The 19,831-nt window shown below is 39.6% G+C and overlaps 1 protein-coding gene across 7 annotated transcripts in view; it reads right to left on the reverse strand.

Moving 5' to 3' along the window:
• The window catches only part of MAP7 (microtubule-associated protein 7), a 123,001-nt gene that overhangs the window by 30,903 nt on the left and 72,267 nt on the right, over positions 1–19,831 (reverse strand). For all 7 annotated transcript variants that reach the window (XM_012722111.1, XM_012722096.1, XM_012722107.1 and 4 more), the window contains exons 2-6: positions 18,897–18,995; positions 16,495–16,572; positions 5,019–5,182; positions 4,158–4,275; positions 652–762 (exon numbers count right to left, since the gene is read on the reverse strand). In XM_012722111.1, coding sequence (XP_012577565.1) covers positions 652–762; positions 4,158–4,245 — 199 coding nt within the window. In that variant the 5' untranslated portion in view covers positions 4,246–4,275; positions 5,019–5,182; positions 16,495–16,572; positions 18,897–18,995. The remainder of the gene's footprint in view (positions 1–651; positions 763–4,157; positions 4,276–5,018; positions 5,183–16,494; positions 16,573–18,896; positions 18,996–19,831) is intronic.

The raw sequence follows: 19,831 nt of genomic DNA on the forward strand, positions 1-19,831 counted from the left end.
ACTTGACATTCATGTACTGTAAATCCATGGGATGAATAAAAGTTAAAATTAAATGTTAATTGAAGGACTATGATTATTAAGCTTCTTAAGAGGCTGAAGTGATGAGGATACTGTTTAAGTTAGGTCAAATCTCTTAAGAGTAAAAAAATGGATACCACAACCAACCACACACACAAGAAATGCATTAAGAAAAGCTTGATCAAATGAAATAAATTAGCAAGATGAAATCTACCAATAGAATCATTTAAAAAGGTTTTAGAATCTCAAAGCCCAGATTTCTGAAAATACAGATGAAGGTCAAAGACAGTATGATGGAAGTAAAATAAATGTTCACAACAAAGATTATTTGCATGTTGGTGGATAAGTGGGTGATTTCGGAGCTGTAACTCATTTACTAAAGAGTTGAGAGAAGCACCGCTTTCATCACTGCTAAATGCAACCATTCAGCCAAGTTCTAAAATGAGAAATGTTCTCGTCGCAAGGGGAAATGCTGCTCAGCCGTTTATTGCTTTTTTACTCTGAAGTTTTTTTCTTCCTATTTAAGAAACGCAGGGAAAGCAACTTCAGATGCTTATTTTGATCTGTAAACATTCAGAAAAAAAGCATGAAGTAAAACAACAGAACACATTTTTGTTTTCTTTTTGACTGTACCTCTATCTGGAGAATTTAGTAAAGTTGCAGATGAAGAGGAGAGCCGCTTGCTAATAACAGGATCAACATGTTTCGAAAGATTCATGGTGGAAACTGATCGCCTGTCTGGATCTAAAACAAATGGAGATAATGCTAATTGACAGCCAACATGCAGGATTGCAATTTCCTAGTTCACTGATGGAAGGAAAAACTAGGATTGGATGCTCTCAGCTCTTTTACTACATCATTCATAACGTTTTTAAGTGGACATTTTAAAGGTAACTGAAGGCTAGAAATATAAATCATTTTCTTACAAGATAAAATATTCAGTTCACTAATTTGTCAGGCAATGAGATACGAACATATTGTTATGGCAAATGGATGAAGATCAAAGAAAAGGCAAGTGGAGGGCTACTAAAATACTGGAGGCAGAATCGAAGCAGAGAGGACCATAAATGTGAATGTTCCCTTAATTTCTCAGAGCAGGAACCATAGTGCTGGTGAAATAGAATCACTAGAATAAAAAGAATACCCAGGTAACGTGCGTTTGCTGATACCTTTTCTTGCAGAGTCATCTTACCAGTCACTGAACTTGTGCACAGAAGAACACATTGAAAGGAAAGAAACCGCCATTGTGAATAGAGAGAGGTTTGGCTTCTTCAGTGAAATCCACCGATAAGCACACCTCTGAACCTTTAACAGTTTTGTGTGGTTGACAAATTTGCCCAACAAAACTGACAACAATATAAAAAAAATCAGAATTCTCTTTAAGCCTCTGAATAGTATTGTTTATCACACAGTTGAGAAATTTCAGAACAATTCTTAATGTTCAAGTCTGAAGAAAAATAAGTCCAATAAAAGGCAAAAATCTGCTCTGTGAGTTTACTGTCTGTACAGTGGAACCAAGTTGCAACTATGCTCAATAATATAAATGTTCTCTGAAAAAGGTGCATACAAAAATCTAAAAATCTTATTATTCTATATATATCTAGGTGACAGGCAGCTGTTCTATATTAGTCCAGGTTAAAGGGACTTTCTCATATTTTATTTTTTATTGTTAACATCTTCTAGAAGAAAAGTACATGTTGTGGGAAAGGCTTTCAAAACCCAATTCCCATTGGTTTAACTAACAACCTTGGTAGCAAAAATATTAAAATAAATTTCTTCTTACAGAATAACCATTAATTATACTGAATGGGGAGTAAATAAATCTTCCTTTAACCTAAATAGTCCTATTGTCTACTGTGATTGGTATGGTTGAACCAATTTTATTATTGAAAAGCAAAACAAAACACCAATCATCATTTCTGTGAGTCACATTTATACTCAACTGATAGGCTCTCAGGCAATCCTCACATAAAATTTTAGAGTAACCTATTAAGAGGAGCACCCTAGTGATGGAATGTGAAGGTCAAGGGCCCAAAGAAGAATAAAAGTTAGGTCCAGATGACTCTAGAGTAATACAGATTCTGCTGTGGCTTTCGTTGGGGGAAATTGTGGTCACAAGTGCACTATCCTGTCTGGTTAAATTAAGGAGCCACATCATTTATTATATGACTGAATACAAAGAATTATGAGTTCAGAGCAATCATAACAAGAATCATTAAGCATTTATTTTTCTCATTGTATGAAATGCAAATTCACAAAAGGATTTATGAAGAATTAGTTTAAGAAGAATAACGTTCTACAAACTAATACTGACTGATTTAAGAGCAGACAGACAAGACATTGATTTAATTGAGATGGCATTTCATTTCTAGGATGTTTGTGGGCCAGGAAACACTGAGAATGAACATGAGCCGGCACTGGGAGCTAAGCAGTATTTGTAAATGAAGTCAGCTCCGGTCGCCCTCCGAGCGGATCATTTTGGCCTTTCAGTATTTTGGCAAATTCCAATTATTTTCAAACTTTTCTATCAATAACAGCAATTTTCTCTAATTTACAGCTCTTATAAAAATGGATTTTATCCAACAACACTGGTTTGTCTTGCTCCCACCGATAGTAATAAGGATCCTGTTAACCCCGAATGTGGAAGCAAGATCAAAAACAGAACAACTTTATTTCCCTTTACAAATGTTTGAAATTGCATTTAACAGCGTGCTTCTGCCATACATATATGAAACATGCAGACAGGTAAAAGAACAGTAAGCAAAGCTGTAGACACATATCCCATGGCGGCTTTTCTGCAGGCGCATTTATGTAAAGCTCCTCCTAGGGTGAAGTGTCACATGTCAACCATGCTAATTTATGGCTGATTGCTATGTGCTCTGACAGCTGGTCATGAAGACAGAGAAAAAAAGTTTTGCTTTCAAATCTGGCCCACGGTCATAGGAAAGTCAGTTATGATAATATGCTTTTAAATTTTTAAAATGAAGAAGTTACAGAATATACACTGAATGTTAGGAATGACAGGGAACAATCCAAACAAATACTATTAAGACTGGAACTAAAAGTGGCAACAGCAGTGTTGATGGGGTGTGAGGGTGCAGCCAACAGGGTGCACTTTGATACCTGTAATTCACTAGCTAAAAAACACTTGGAAAGGCTTTATACAAGACAGCGATTTAAAGAGAAAACACAGCACAGGTAATCAGCTTATTTCACCACCTTTAAGTCATCTGAGTGAAAACATGGTGCCATTGCCCAGGACTAGGTCAGCGCAATGGGATGTATTCAGTGTGCATTATTATTAAGGTGGTGGAGACACAGTGAGGGACCAGCTGTAGGTCCGAGGTGCTAGCTACAGGCCGGGCGATCGCCAGCCATGGGGATGTCTGTACCAGATTCATGAGGACCACCAACGGTTGTGAGAATGATGATGCAACAAAACCACCTGAGGATGAATGTAAGACAGTGATTTTTCAAAGTTAAAAAAACAAAACAAAACAAAAAAACAGTCTCACACAAATGAAAAAGAATGAACACACTTGATAAAAATCAAGGCATGCTGAATTTACAGTACAAAAATAAAGCTTTCTCCTAAGTCCAGATTTGTGTGGTTGTACGCTGTCTGCCCATTCAAGGGGAAGCAACAGCTCAGTCAGCTGCCCCTATTTTGAGTTTGAGACTTGCCTCTTTCTTTATTTTTTAGCAGAGCATTAGTGCTACGCACAAATAGGGTCCAGAACACAGAATTTCATCATAATGATTTGGATCAATCAGTATTGTTATGAGGCTTCCAGAGAAAAAGAAAACTGGTTAACCTATCCCATAATCCTGAAAACTATGTGGGTGAATTACTTAAAATAATGCCGAGTTGAAGCTAGCATAATTAGAAAAATGCATAGAGTTCTATCTTTAGGGAATTTTGTAACCATTGGGAAAGTCAGCCTGGGTCAAGGGAGAGAACCATGTCTCTTAAATCTCCATCACCCTCTTATCCTCAACCAGTGGAAACACCATGTAGCTATAGTTTAATTATTTCAGCAGGAATTTTGTTTGTAAACATAGAAAAACAGAAGCAATTGAACATTTACTGTTCAAGAAAAAATATTTGTGAGTTTTGTAAGTGTCCACTGTCAGTTTACCTGCATTGTGGATGCTGGGGCTGCCATGGAGAGGACCTCCCCAAGACCACCGGTTGTACTTCGGTCTAGGCTTCTGGCTCCTTTCCATTGTGCGTCGAACAACAGCTTCATGGCGCTCCTTAAATGGACAGAGGGGTGAGGGTTAGATTCAACCCAGTGATGTGAGCCTTTTTCAACTTAAGTAAAATGGAATAAGTGGTATTACTAAAATTTTAGCCTTAATATTCATAATTTCCTAATTTAGAAACCTGTAAATTATCCTATCCTTTGGTGACAATAATATTAACCTGGGGGTTTGGGGAGGGGGAGTTACTGAAATCTCTATTTTTATAAATCCTGTCAGTAAGCACAACAGAGTACTTAAATAATGTTTATAAAAATGGAATTTAGAAAGTGAGGATGTATGTAACCCTGATTCCACAACTCACTGAGTTGTAGGATCTTGCTTAAAGTAACTTACTCATCCTGATCAAATTTCCATTGTACTTTTTGCAAAAACATATATATAATATTTATTAGTAAGGACTAAAAGATCATCTATGTGCAAATGTCAGTAAATGGCTTAAAGCCCTACAGAAATCCAATTACTTGGAATGGTCTTCCTATTTCAGGATAGATTAATTGAACATAAATAAATTACAGTCTAGACCAGAGAAATGGACTTTTAATGTTTCTGTGGCAGCAAGGACAATAATCATACCCGCTTTTATCTGACTTCCACACCCTAGCCCCCCAAGAAACTCTGACTGCTTATTCGGAATTTGTTTGCCCATGCATCCCAGCACAGTTGTGGGAAGTCCGCAGTACACCTGCTGCATTTCTGACTAGACGAGCCTCCCCGTCTCCCAGAGCAGATCTCACTTTGTCCTCCTCTAGTCTCTGCCTCCGCTTCTCCTCCACAGCAGCCCTCCTCCGCTCCTCCTTCAGTCTCTGCTCTTCTAACTTCCGCTTCCGCTCCTCCAGGTGCTTTTCATAGTGCTGCCGGGCTCGCTCTTCTCTTTCCAGCCAGACTATCTCTCTTGCAGCTTCAGGAAGAAACATGAGGGTGATCCAACATGAGCAGGTTTAACAATTGAGCCATCAGGGTGGTACAAATGTGGGTTCTTAAGTTTTGTATTAGCTAATCCTGGCCTTGTTTTCCTCAACTTTTCAGGGGGAAAAATTCCACGGTTAAATCTGAGCATAATTGAACATGCTAGCAATGAAGTCAAGAAGATGTGCTGAATTTTGTTTTTAAAAGATTTCTTTGTTTATGCATACAGAACTGGGGTGCAGGCCAGAGGTGTGCGGGCAGTGAGTGGATTCACCAGAGACAGAGTGGGGAGCAGAACAGGCAGATCGACAAAGTACACTGCTGAGGGGAGCAGTGGGCGGGTCAGGAGTGGTCTGCTGCACCATGGGGTCACCTCCTGGGGTGGGGAGCGAACTTACTGAAGTGGCTTTAGATTCTTAGTGCTGCGCTGTAACCTGCTGTGCCACCTGAGAGGGCCCAGGTGTGCTGAATTTTACTGCTTGGAAATGTTTAGACACTACTGCAATAATCATTAGGTTTATCCCAAACTATCTTTTTTGAAGGAAGATTATACTTCTTTACCCATCAAACTATTAATGAATTCCACTTCTGTCTCTTAGCAGTGAATGGAGGTCCTATTGCAGTGCCTACTTTAAACAACTGTCTTCCTTAAACAGTCATAGAGAGAATCAACAAACAATGGTGAAACAGCAAACAAAAGTTCTCCTTGCAGACTTTCATGAGTATAGGATTATTACCAAATGCAGAACATTCAGTTTTTATTTTATTATGTTTATTTATCTATATTCGTACGTTGTTATTCATTTTCGGACATCAGGCACAGTCCTGTAGTTCTCTCGCCACACAGATCTGTGAATTGCTACCACAGTCCCCTGGGCTCTTCCCCTGTCCTGGGCTGTATGCCTTACATCTATAATCAGCTTGTGAACAGTTATTTAAATGGAAGGAAAATACATGCAATACTTTGTTAACAACTGAAAGTTAATTTATTCTATGAGGTTTAGTTATTTAGTAGTAGACACACTACTCAGTGTGTCTGTACTGGAGATAGAGCTTTAGGAAATAATCAGTTAAAAGAGGTCATAACAGGGGGTCACTAAACAAGCAGGATCAGTGTCCTGATGAAGAGGCATCAAAGGGTGCATTCCCTCTCCATGTTTACAGGAAAGACCACGTAAGGATAAAAGAGCCACCTGTGAGCCAAGAAGAGTCATTTCTTCAAAGCAAACCCTGCTGGCACCTTAATCCCAGACTTTTCAACCTCCATAACCATGAGAAAATAAGCTTCTGTTGTTTCAGGCACCCAGTCGATGGTGTTTTGTTAGCACAGCCTGAGCAGATAGCTCAAGCAGTCTCTAAATAATTAAATTAACAATCACTAATTTCATAGGCAGCACCGTAAAAAGAATAGCCTGTCCCCCAAAATAGTCAGGATGATTAGTAGCCTTTACTTTCGTGAAGTTCGCATTTCCCCCTGGATTCTGCGATCACATGTGAAATGAACTATAAACCCATCGTAGCCCCTGACTAACTGGACATAAACAAGCCTGTGATCGCTGAGGTGGGACCACCAGGATTCTCTTTCAGTGACACTGGAACAGTGTGTCAGTGCTGCTTAGGAAAAATCCACTATCAGTTTGGCCTCTCTCTGTAGAAACACCCAGTTATCCTTGCACCAAAAAGAATTTAAATGAAAGGTAGGAATTGCTGAGGATGGAGCACAAGCTCTGGCTTTCAGGAACCTGAGGCCACTTTCAGTCCTGCCGTCTACCCGCTAAGTGCCACTGGGAAGGCAGTGACCCCTGTGGTCTTCTCTCCTCAAACTGTCACAGCATCATCCTCCTGACAGGGCTGCTAGGTGGGCTCATGGCAAATATAGGGTACTTAGCACAGTACTATGCACACTGTCCGGACTCAGTTAACATTTGTAATTATAGTGAGTCAATCTTTATGCCTATCACACATAATCTATGTCCTACAGTCCTGGGACAAATACAGCTAAAGGGAAGAACAAAGAAAGGACTGAGAGCTCAGGTAGTGTACTTGTGGGCTGGGTGGACTCCGCACCCCAGTCGTATTCAACAGCCTACCATTGTCCTCAGAGCAGGCTAACACCTGTGTGGGTGCAGTGACGGTTTCACTACTATGGGGAAAACAACGTGACACAGAGAATCGAACAATGTTATCACTTCTGAAACGTACACAGCAGTTGTCTCAGTTTTATGTTAAGACTGAAAGCATTTGGGCCCTCCCTGGTGGTGCAATGGGTTAAAGCACAGCACTGTGAAGCTATCATCATTCACTGCATCAAGAGTTCGATCTCCAGCCAGGGAGGTGATCTAGATGGCATGGGCAGACCTCTCCTGCCTTGTCTGCTGTTCTCCTCAGCAGTGTATTTCAGTAGATCTGCCTGTTCTGCTCCCTACTCTATGTCTGGTGAATCCTTTCATTGCCCCCCAAACCTCTGGCCTGTACCCCAGTTCTGTATGCATAAATAAATAAATCTTTTAAAAAAAATTGGAAGCATATGAGTAGGTGACTGGCCACCCTTGGTACCAAAACAGCCAGTAATATGATGTGGAGTCAGAAAATCACATGCGATAACTTCTGAGTTCAGGTCTTGATTCTGCCACTTATTCTAGAAGATCTTTGGAAAGTAAGGCAATCTCTCTGGCATCTAACTTAGAAAATGGATACAAAAAGATCCATAAGATTTCTTTCAGTTAACTCCCATGACTCAATTTTTTGTTTTTACTTTTGTATAGTATATAGTTTAGTTTTCTTTTTGTTTTGATTTTGAAGGCTAACATTTTCTTCTTAATGCTTTATTTCAATATTCATTATGATTTCTTACATTCAAGTAAATTTAATTTTTATATTAAAAACTGACATTATGTGATATATATTAAAAAAAAATATGGTGGCCAAATCTAGTTTATCAACTCTAGAAGGTGGCAGTGGAATAGAAAAATAAGAACATCTAAAACAAGACCAGTAAAAATATATTACCAGTATTACCTTAGAGCTGCTGTGTAGAAACTACATATTAATTTTACAAAATAGTCAAGAAATAGGAATGAAGAAGTAAGCAGCAATATCATGGAACACTACAGTACAACTTCCAAATGAATAAGGGGGAATTATGGAATGAACAGTGTTTGAATAAAATCAACCACTGCATCTCTACACAACCAACAAAATTACAAAATACACCAAAGGAACTAAAATCAAGCCTACTAGTTTAGATTAGGTCTTTGAAACCAGGTGCCCTAAATAAAAACATTCAATTATATTGTTTTAAAGAAACAATCCTCAAGTGTCAAATAAATCTTTAAAAAAAAGGAGCACATAGCTGCCAGGCAGATGAAAACAAGAATGTAATAAATGCAGGGCTATTCCTACCAGACAAAATGGGGCTGGAGAGCAAATGAGGAAAAAGTCAAGGAGGTTTAAATAGTTTTCCCAGGATCACAGGGTCTAAAAGAAGTAGGTTACAATTTCAATTCTAAAACCTATATTCTCAGCTACTGTACTGATTTTTCTCCATGTTCACATTTGCCTACCTACAATTCCCACTTGAATTTTCTGGTAACACTCACCATATAAATTTGCTCATTATCTACATGTTGATCCCTACCCCAAACCTGAATGAACGCGCTCTGCCTTCTATGTTCTAATGCCAGACTCAAGACCACCATATGTTTCTGAAGTCAGGCCCCTGAAGGGTCCCCTGAATTTCTACCTCACGGGTGATCCAATGTAAGTCAGCACCTCTAAGCAATTGACCCTGTCACTTTACATCAGAACTGTCTCTCAAACCCAGTGCCTTCTCTCCAATCTTTCTGTTACTACTTTAAGCTGTCATTCCTTCTCTGTGTCTCCTGATGTCTATTTATTTCCTTGTCAGATCCATTTGCATACTCTTCTCAGGGACATCTTCTCCTCAAACCAAAACCAATTCACAGATATGCCTGAAAACGCGTTAGTTTGCCATTGTTACCTTTTCCAACTCCTGATCCTCAAGGCTTCAAGAAGTAGCTACCCTTTGCTAAAGTAAACAGAGTTTTGCTAGAGCACACAAAACAACTATTGCACGTGGAATCATTTTTGTTGTGTTCTCATCCCTAATTCACTTTCATTCCTTAGAGAATGAAGCTGTAGGTAGCTTCATCCAGCAGTCTTAAGGAACTCTGCACCCTACGGGTTGGGAAGCACAAACCTCCCTCTGTCTGCTCCCTGTGGTTCAGAAACTGAGATTGGCTTCTCCAGTCTCAGGCAACCAAGTCAGTATCATATCTGGAATCATATGACTGCCATCCTCATCTTTATCACCACATCATGATGGTGAGATGTACTTTGTGTTGCCATCAAGTGATTTACAGGCATTATCTTCAGAGCCTCTCTATGAAGTAGACACTACTATTAAACTCATTTTATTATGAGAAGTCTGAGACATAGAGAAGTGAAGTAACCTGCCTAGTGTCTCACAATTAAGTCAGTGGTAGAACTGGAATTTAAACTCTGGACTGTCTGAGTCTAGTAGCAAACAAGCCATGATACCAAAGTCATGGTTTAGAACACTCCCTTGAGCACCTTCTCTCAAGCAGGACACATCCAGTGTGAAGATCCTCGTGTTCTAATGTCACCCATAGTCTTAATCACCACCGATTTACAAGGCCCTTTGCTTTTCGGGCTTTATGATCTTTTTCTCTTCAGTCTCAAAGACAAAGTAAATGGGGGGCACAACAGAATTATCACAATGATTCATGCCATGTCACAATGATTCATGCCATGTTTAAGCTTCAGCCTTTGAGTTACCTAATCCATCCAGCAACAAACATTTATTCTTTGCAGCCCTGAGCCTGACTCATGATATAGCTGCTTTGGTATGTGCTAATGTCCATATTCCACCCACCAACATGTAATTCAGATCCTTCAGCTGTTCATAACTTGCCCGGCAGCCGGTGGAGCTTCTGTACACTATATTCATCAAGTGACAACCTCAGGAGACCAGATGCTAAGATGGACCAAAGACCTACCCAAGCGATATCCAGGAGAAATTTGGATCAGAAAGTGCAGTGCCATGATGGATGGACTTTGAGGATAGCTTTTATGAGCGAAATAAGTCAGATAAAGAAAGACAAATACTGTTTGATCACACATATAGATATGGGCTCTGAAAAACAAAGCCACAACAACCAAGCTGGTAGCTGCAGAGAACAGATTGGGGGTTGCCAGAGGGAGGTAATGGGTGTAGGAGAGACAAAAGGTATAAAACTCCAGTTATAAAGTAATAAATCAAGGAGATGTAATGTATAGTGGTGGCTATTGTTAATAATGTTGCACACATATCTGAAAGTTGTTAGGCAAGTAAATCTTAAAAGTCTTTACCACAAAAAGCAAGTTTTGTAACAAAATAAGTTTTGCAATATGGTGAGAGATTACTAGATTCACTGTGGTGATCATTTCAGTATTTACAAATAGCAAATTAACATGTTATACACCTGAAGCTAACATGTTATATGTCTATTACACATCAATGAAAAACATTCACATGACTGGATGAATTTTATATTATGATCCTGATAATGGAGTCTTTAGAGAAATTAGTAGTCAAACTCTCTTTTAAATTCCTATGGACAGAATTATTCTCAACAGATCCAAATACCAAATGATCAACATGACAAATTTTTCTTCAAGAAGATGTTGGAATGTGCTCTAACATTTATATGTTGCTCTCTTATTCTGTGTCAACAGAGTGGACACGGCACCCATGTGTCTCCCATGCAGGAGGAAGCAGAACAGCCCTTTCTCCATGAGTCTGGGATGCATGCCCAATTCTGAAATTTCAGAAATTACTAGAGGCTAGAAACTAGTAGGAACTACTATAGAGTAGAACTCAAAAGACACTTCCCCAAAGATGAAATGCAAATGGCCAACAGACAGATAAAAAAGTGTTCAACATCCCTCATAATCAGGGAAAAACAAATCAAAACCACAGAGAGAACCACCTCACACTAATGAAAATGGCACCTATCCAAGGAAGTAACAACAACAAATGTTGGTGAGGATGTGGTGAAAAAAGAAACTCTCCTACACTGCTGGTGGGAGAATAAACTAATTCATCCATTTGACCCAGGAATTCCACTCCTAGGGATCTACCCAACAGACACAAAAAAATTAATTCAAAAGGATACATGCACCCCTATGTTTATTGCTGCTCTATTTATAATAGGTAAGGCTTGGAGATAACCTAGATGCCCCAAAGTAGATGACTGGATCAAGAAGATGTGGTACATATACACAATGGAATACTATTCAGCCAAAAAACCCCAAAAACCAAAAAACACAACACTCTAATGATACTTGCAGCAATATAGAGGGAGTTAGAAGCAATTATGCTAAGTGAAATAAGTCAGAAAGAAAAAAGAAAAATGTTGGATGGGTTCATTCATAGGAGGAATAGAGGGAAACCAAATAAGGGGATCTAGGGAAAAAATAATAGCAATTAAAAAAACCAGTCCAACAAAACTAAACAAAAATAATCAGATAACTACAAATCAGAGACATTCTGCATGGGAGGGGGGTGAGGAAAAAGGTAAAAAAACAAGGCGGGGGAGAACACAAGGGACTAAGGTGATGGTGAATGAGTGAACTGCTGGTAGAAATTCTACAAGGACTACAACTGATATAAAATATATACAAATAAAGAAGTTAAATATATATATATATAAGAAATGTATATATAGATGCGTGTGTATATACATAGATATATATATCTATGTATATAAGAAACTACTACTGAGCATATTGAGCAGATTGCAACTTGTTGAGGAATTTAAACATGGCCCTTGGTGATCCTGTGCATATTCAACACATGCATATATAGCTGATGTGGAAGAAAAAAGGGCCTATTAGCCATCTAGTTCATCTCTCTAGATTTTCCCAGTTCCTTCCTTAAGCTAAACTGTCACACTGATTTTAAAAATAAGTGGCACTCAGTTAAATAACTTCTATTTATGTAACTATGTAATTTACATTACAGTTATGACAGATCCAGACAATAAAAGCTATATTGTTAAAATCTACTAAATGTGATAACAGAGTGTAAAAAATTTAGAACATGGCTGGGCCTAAATTAGTGTGCAATAAACATTATCACCATATTTTTAATCTTGTATTAAATCATTATACTCTTAGTTTTACATTATGGATATAATGTTAAGATACAGGGCAAAAAATATCTGTAAACATTTGTTATGTCCACTGACAAGTATTGGGATAGAAGAAATTAAAGAAACATCTCATATCTTCAAAAACTTAAAATACATGTACTCTGGCCCTCCGTGGTGGCGCAGCGGGTTAAAGCACAGCACTGAGAATCTAAAGCCGCTTCCGCATGAGTTCGATCCCCGCCTGCCTCGGAGGTGACCACATGGCGCGGCAAACCTCTCCTGACCCGCCCGCTGCTCCCCTCAGCAGTGTACTTCATTGATCTGCCTGTTCTGCTCCCCGCTCTGTCTCTAGTGAAGCCTCTCACTGCCCCTGAGCCTCTGGCCTGTACCCCAGTTCTGTATGCACAAATAAATAAATCTTTAAAAAAAAAAATACATGTACTCAGAGTTATATAAAACGACTGAAAAAAGTTCAGCAGAGTCTAACACAGCACTATAGTGAGCTATTATGAGTTATGTAAGATATAATAATGAGAAAATGATAGCATTTCCAAAGGTGGACAGATTATGATGACTAGGGAGCTTTAAAAAACAAGGATTGACACCAGCTGTGGTAGAGCTGGAGGAGTGAAGTAGATCTATGAGATTATTTTACTAAGGTCTGGATTAGGATAATAGCACAGGAAGCAAATGTAAAGGTACAGGTGTGAGATTTATTTTGAAGACAGAGTCAGCTAGATTTGTGACAATGATTTAGGGATAGAGAGAACATGGTATCTTTTATTTATATATAGAACTAAGACCCAACTTGAGGACGAGGCTGAAACCACACTGATTACTGGTAGATACAAGTGGCCCAACAGTTCAGGGTGGAGACTAATCAATGCACAACGTTGGGCCACCAAGGAAATGAAAATTATTCTACAGAAGAGCAAAGGCTAAGACTGGCAGTCAAAAAGATACTAGTTCCTCTAGCAGCAAAAGTATTAAAGATAGCTGAAAGAAGGAATTTCTAGGAAAAGAAAATATTGTACAATTGATTGGGACACAGAAATTTCCCAGAGGAGCTACATGTCATTTGGAGTGACTGCTGGTGAGTAATTTAATTACAGAGAAGTTACATTTTGATAATAGGGAGGTAATACTACTACATGATAAGTAGCTAGAAAGGAAGTACCTATATCATCAAAAAAGAGAGAGGAAGGCCTAAGAAAAAAGGCTTCTTCTAGGAAAATATAAAGTTAAAGCATAGAAGAGTAAAAAAGTTAAAGCATAGAAGAGTAAAAAAATACAAAAGTCAAGAAGAGTCTGAAGAAATGGCCTAAATAGAATTAGACGAAATAAGAGTGGTTGAGGACATTCCTTCATGAATAAAACCTTTAATGTAGAAAAATAGGGCTTTCAGAGTACACATGCTTAACCAATTGGAATAAACATTCCCAGGCATGATAAATTATGCCTGATGTTAGTTGATAAATTGAAGGATAATGATGAAAAAGCTGGTCACATGGCAAAATTCTACCATAAAACCATTAAGACATGACTTAAGAGATTGAACCTACGTTTAAGAGAAGATGTGGCCACTCAACAGATAAAGCCAGACAACTTGTAGGCAGCATATATTTGCAGGCTCAAAGCCATGTCTTACAACTTTGCAACATAGAAAGTAAAATCATTTTGGTTTGACCAGTATATTCAGACTTTCCCCCCAAACCCAACTAATACTTAACTTTAAAAATAAAGAAATCCTGGCCCTCCCTGGTGGCGCAGCGGGTTAAAGCACAGCACTGAGAATCTAAAGCCGCTTCCGCATGAGTTCGATCCCCGCCTGCCTCGGAGGTGACCACATGGCGCGGCAGACCTCTCCTGACCCGCCCGCTGCTCCCCTCAGCAGTGTACTTCATCGATCTGCCTGTTCTGTTCCCCGCTCTGTCTCTGGTGAAGCCTCTCACTGCCCCTGAGCCTCTGGCCTGTACCCCAGTTCTATATGCACAAATAAATAGATCTTAAAAAGAAAGAAAGAAAGAAAGAAATCCAAATGAAAGGTAGTGTATACAAACTAAGTCACGATGGGATTTCAATCCTGAAGGAGTAGCCTCCTGATGTCACGGGGCCACTGCAACTCAAGCGAGTCTAAGGAAACATTTACTAGTATCAGACCTGACTCAACTGGGGCGGGCCAGAGAGGGAGGCACTGATCCTCAGCAGACCCAAAGCCAAAGTGCCAGTAACAGACACCCCACTGCAGAGGCTGGGGTCTTCTTTTCTTTTTTCTTTTTTTAAAGATGTATTTATTTATGCATACAGAACTGGGATACAGGCAGGGGCGGTGAGAGGACAGACAGATCAACTAAGTACACTGCTGAGGGGAGCAGCGGGTGGGTCAGGAGAGGTCTGCCTCACCATACGGGTCACCTCGGGGGCGGGGGTCGAACTCATGCTGAAGTGGCTTTAGCTTCTAAGTGCTGCGCTTTCACCTGCTGCACCACCAGAGAGGGCCCAGCTGGGCTCTTCTTTTTGGTTATTGGCGTCTCTTCCTGCTCCAGTAACTCTGCCTTTTTCTACTTTTTCACTCTGCTCCACTTGTGCAGTCAACCTTGACTAGGGGGCAATGGGCACAGTTCACAAGGAACTCCAGAGAGTTCCAGAAGAGTGGGCACCCTGCCAGTCAGACAGACTGCCTCCAGGAACCAACCAGCCTGTGGGAAGCTTGTCCGGCACAGGGAGCTTTTAGCCTGGGCACAGAACAACAGCAGAGCTTGCTCACTTCCAGCAAGTTGCTGAAATTTGGGATGAAAAAAACCTTGGCAGCAAAAGAAATTACCTCATCTGACCATTCTGACAGGAGGCGTGTGTGGAAAGAGTGTAATAATGTCACCAACATTTGAAAATCAGCTTCTAGTGAATTGCACACAATTGGGATCTTGAATAAAAATACTAATAGATGGGATGGGGGGGAGGGGCTTCCTTTACTGAAACATTAACTCTTATGAAATGCTGTTGAACTTGAGAAAGTTGTGCATCATCCCTTGGAAAGATGTTGGCAACCTATATGAACCTTGATTTTAACAGCCTAGAAACACTGGGATACACTGAGCAAGGCAGTTTTTCTTCCCAAGGTACATAAAGAGATACCCTGTTTTAGCAATTTTGCATAAATGGAAATTTGAGTAAAAGTGGGAGTTGGCATCAGCACACTTAATGTTCTAGGAGACAGTGAATGACGGCTGAGTGCTGAGCTTGGCTTCCTGGTAAACCAGTCCTGTGACCCAGCTCTCTATTTGGTTATATGGCAAATACTAGAGCTGTTAATCTATCACAAGGCTTTAGGTAAAAAGAAAACTCAAACAGTTCAGCCTAGGTCATTTGCTTTTCCTAGCAGCATGCTGGTAGCATCTGCCTATAAATTCAACATCAGTATTATATTAACTTGGAAACCAGTAAGTGTCCCAGCTATGTAGAATCCTGAAACTATCCATGTTATAAAGAACCATGTTTACCATCCTTATATATTTTTTAGGCTGTAAAATGTAAGCCTAGCCATATGCTACTCATATATGTTTTCCCTCCAGTGACAAATACAACTGTGGTTACCACATAAGAAGTAAAAATGGTCCTAATTCTGAGCTAGACTTTATTGTTGCTTAAAATTTGGAGCCCTCCCTCGTGGTGCAATGAGTTAGGACACAGCTCTGCAAATTGGTCACAGCTGCTTCATCGTGAGTTCCATCCCCTACCCTGGAAATGATCCACATGGTCCCCACAAACCTCTCCTGACCTGACCCACCTGCTGCTCCCCTCAGTAGTGTACTTCTCCCTGTCTCTGTCTCTGGTGAATCCTCTCACTGCCCTTGCACCTCTGGCTTGTACCCCAGTTCTGTATGCATAAATAAATAAATAAATCTTTTAAAAAAAATCCCAAAGAATACAGGAGAAAAATATTAAAAAAAAAAAAGTAGAGCTATGTTTATAAAACATGAAATTTTGCTTCATAGCCCATTGGCAAAACTCGTAAAGGCAGACTAGAGAGCATAGGTATACCAGTGACGTCCATTTGTTCAACATTAAGTGTCCGTTATCCTGAAATAACATTTCAACAACAGAGGCTGCAGTCACCCGGGTCATGTACCTAGCTGCTTCTCCCGCTCCTCTCGACGCTCCCGGGCCAGTCGCTGCCGGTCATCAACCCGAAGCACAGGCGGAGGGTCTGAAAAGCACAACAGCAGATTTTTAAAATAATTATACACATTCATAAATACCTTTTCCGTCTGGTAAATTTGAGTTAGAAAATATTGGCTTCTCTTACAACAATTATTACATATGCCTATAGATTCGGTGATGTCATGTCTGTTTAGAGCAAACATCAAAATATTCTCTAAGCTAGTATGTACTTTTTTCTTTTAAACCCTAGAGAAATAATATCAACAAACTACTCTAGGTAGACATTCCTGAGTCACGGTCCATAAAACCACAAGGCTTTATTCAAGTCTAGTCCTCCAACATTTTTATGTCATCCTTCAACGGTACACAGGAAAACAACACACTGATTTTTTTTTTAAGTGGAAAAATTTTTATTTATTTATATTATCATAGCTTATTTTTACATCATTGTGTGCCTTTTCCCACCTCAGTTGTAATCCCCGTTGGCTTCCCATCACCAATTCACCCATATGCCATCACCACAGTCCCCCTCATTTTTTATCCCATTCCCCACTCCACCCCTGTAAAATATCTCTTGTGTATATAGTTGTTCATCATTATTATTATTTCCTCCCCTCCCCCTCCCCCCTGGGTCCTTTATGCGCCTGCTATTGGTGAAACCATCCAGTAGTTTTCTTTTTCTTTCTGGCTTATTTCACTAAGCATGATCCCTTCCAGCTCCATCCATGTTGCTGCAAAAGACATCACAATAGTCCACTGACAACACACTGATTTTTAAAATAAAAACCTTGTGTACCTTTGCTTACCTGCATACATAATAGGACACAAAGATACCCAAAGCACCAAATTTGAAATGAAACATCTCCTCATGTAACTTGACTTTAGCAACAGAAATTAAAAGGCATGCAAAGACAGGAACCGCGGGGGGCTTTCCTGGCCTCTGCTCTCTTCATGCACCATACAGATTTCTGCTGTCTCATGCTGGGAATTCCATGTTAGAATTATCTACCCCTATATTGGTTTGCCTCACCACACTGTCAACTAGAAAGTAGGATCATATTTGTTAATATTATATCCCTAATGTCTACACAGTGCTAACACAAGGTAGATAAACAAGTTATTGGGATATGAAAATAGAAATTAGCAGTAATGACCGATGGGGAACCAGAAAAAATATAAAAAAAGTACACATCAATTAGCTGTTTAGTTTTCATGGTTAAACAAATAGCTTTCAGGCAAAAGAATGTCTACTTCCACAAGGAAGCTCACTTGAGAATGAAGAACAAAAGTCCACGAGAATAAGCTTTGTGAACATAGCATCCTATTGTTTTGCTCACAGGCAACAGAATGGACTAGTCAATAAATATTACATGATGGGTGAGTGGTAGGTGTATAGGACAATGGATAAATTAACAAATGAAAGGCACACTGATTAAATGGGAAAAATCTCAGTCTGCTAATTAAAACCCTACTGAAGCCACATCACTTGCTACTAATGGCTGCTTACGAAATACTTGCAATAGTATTTGTTATTCTTTTAAATGATAAGCCAGAGTTATTTGCTCTGTACAAGACCTTTTCCACATGGAAAAAAAAAATCACTGACTATAACGGGACATGTTTTGGAAGATGCAGTTATTTCCATCTCCAACCTCACAGATTCACTGTTCTTGAGTGATTCAGCCTTGGATGATGCACAGGTCAGCTTCCAAGAACCTCATAGGGTGTTCAATTTGCCTTGATTGTCTCTTATCATCCTATGAGGCCCATACAACAGTTGCTGGATACTGGAAGAAAGTGCATCGGCTATTCAATTATTTGTATTATGTTTACAGACTGCTCCTTTGTATCACTGAGAAGAACACACCATGAATCATAGGCTATTAAGTGAAATTGCTGTGTAGGTGTACAATCATTGCAGAGAATGGAGATCAAAAACAAAAATTCTATACCAGCATTGCTATGTGTAAAGATTTTCTTAAATAGTTTTTGGAAAAAAGAATCACAAAAGATGTATGCAATGATGCTAGGCCTCCATCCAGGTAGATAAAATTGTGTTGTAGCCACCATTTCAAACACAAAAGTAAAATGAGTACTTCTTATACTCTGTTTGACAGTCAACAAATCACCCACAAACACCATCTCCCACACTGTTACAAGGCTCTGAGAGGTAAGCAGGGCATGTGTTTGCAACTCCAGTTTAATAAGAGAAAAATCAATTTGAGAGGTTCTCTACTTAACCTTATTCAAGTCAGTGTGATGAGCATGTGATTTGGTGGCAGGAGTGGAGCCAAGCTCCCCTATCTCTCCCACAACTTTAAGGCTTTGAGATAACCTCTGTGTCCTCCAAGTAAACGCAATGCATCTTACCTGGTTTATTTCCTGAGAGGTTGCTGTTTTGTCCTGAAATCGCAGTGGGGGGCCGGTTGGAGGCAGTTTTCTTCTCGTGCACTTTGTAGCTGTCAGGCGCTACGCAAATGAGAAAAATGAGAGAAGACATTTATTTTCCTAATATTTACTCACTATTCCAACATTTATATAATTGCTGAATCAGCTTTACACTAGATTTAGGAACTAAAAAGATGAAATAGCTATAACCTTGCCCTTCAGAAGCAGACTGTCCAGGGAGGAAGTCACATCCAAAAAATCAACAGTTCAGCTTGTGACCATGGTGGCGGCATGTCCTGGGCTCTGTGACCTTGTGGGGATTTGCTGTCCTAGTTCACTCATAAAGGAACAATGTGGGAGCACGATTGGGATCTACAGCCGATCTTACTTCTTACAAAGTTCGTGCGGCAGGAACAGAAAATCTCTAAGGACATTAACTATACAGGTCGCTGAAAAGGGACCATAAAGAGTTACAAAAGGAATGTAACTTGTAGGATTTTCAAAAAGACTTTGACAAAATCTCAACTATAAAATAAATTTTATTTAGGAATAAATAAAATCTTCCCCAGAGAGAATGGGGAGCAGAACAAGGGGATGTACTGCAATACACTGCTGAGGGGAGCAGTGGGTGAGGCAGGAGAGGTCTACTGAGCCATGTGGGTCACCTCCCCCGCGGGAAACTGAAATCATATTGCAAGTGGCTGGCGATAGCTTGACAGTGCTGAGACTTTAATCCCTGTGCCACAAGGGAGGGCCAACAATAAAATTTATTAAAGAGACTAAGGGGAAAGTGTTCTAGGAAAGACACAAAAGGCAGAAATATGAGGCAGTTCTCTGGTTTATTTAAGGGATCTAAGGCCATCTAAATGTTACACAACGTGTACTAATTTATTGAACGTATTTTCAAAGTATAGATA

Source organism: Condylura cristata, unplaced genomic scaffold (genome assembly GCF_000260355.1).
Source record: "Condylura cristata isolate star-nosed mole 26May11 unplaced genomic scaffold, ConCri1.0 scaffold00001, whole genome shotgun sequence".
NCBI lineage: Eukaryota > Metazoa > Chordata > Mammalia > Eulipotyphla > Talpidae > Condylura > Condylura cristata.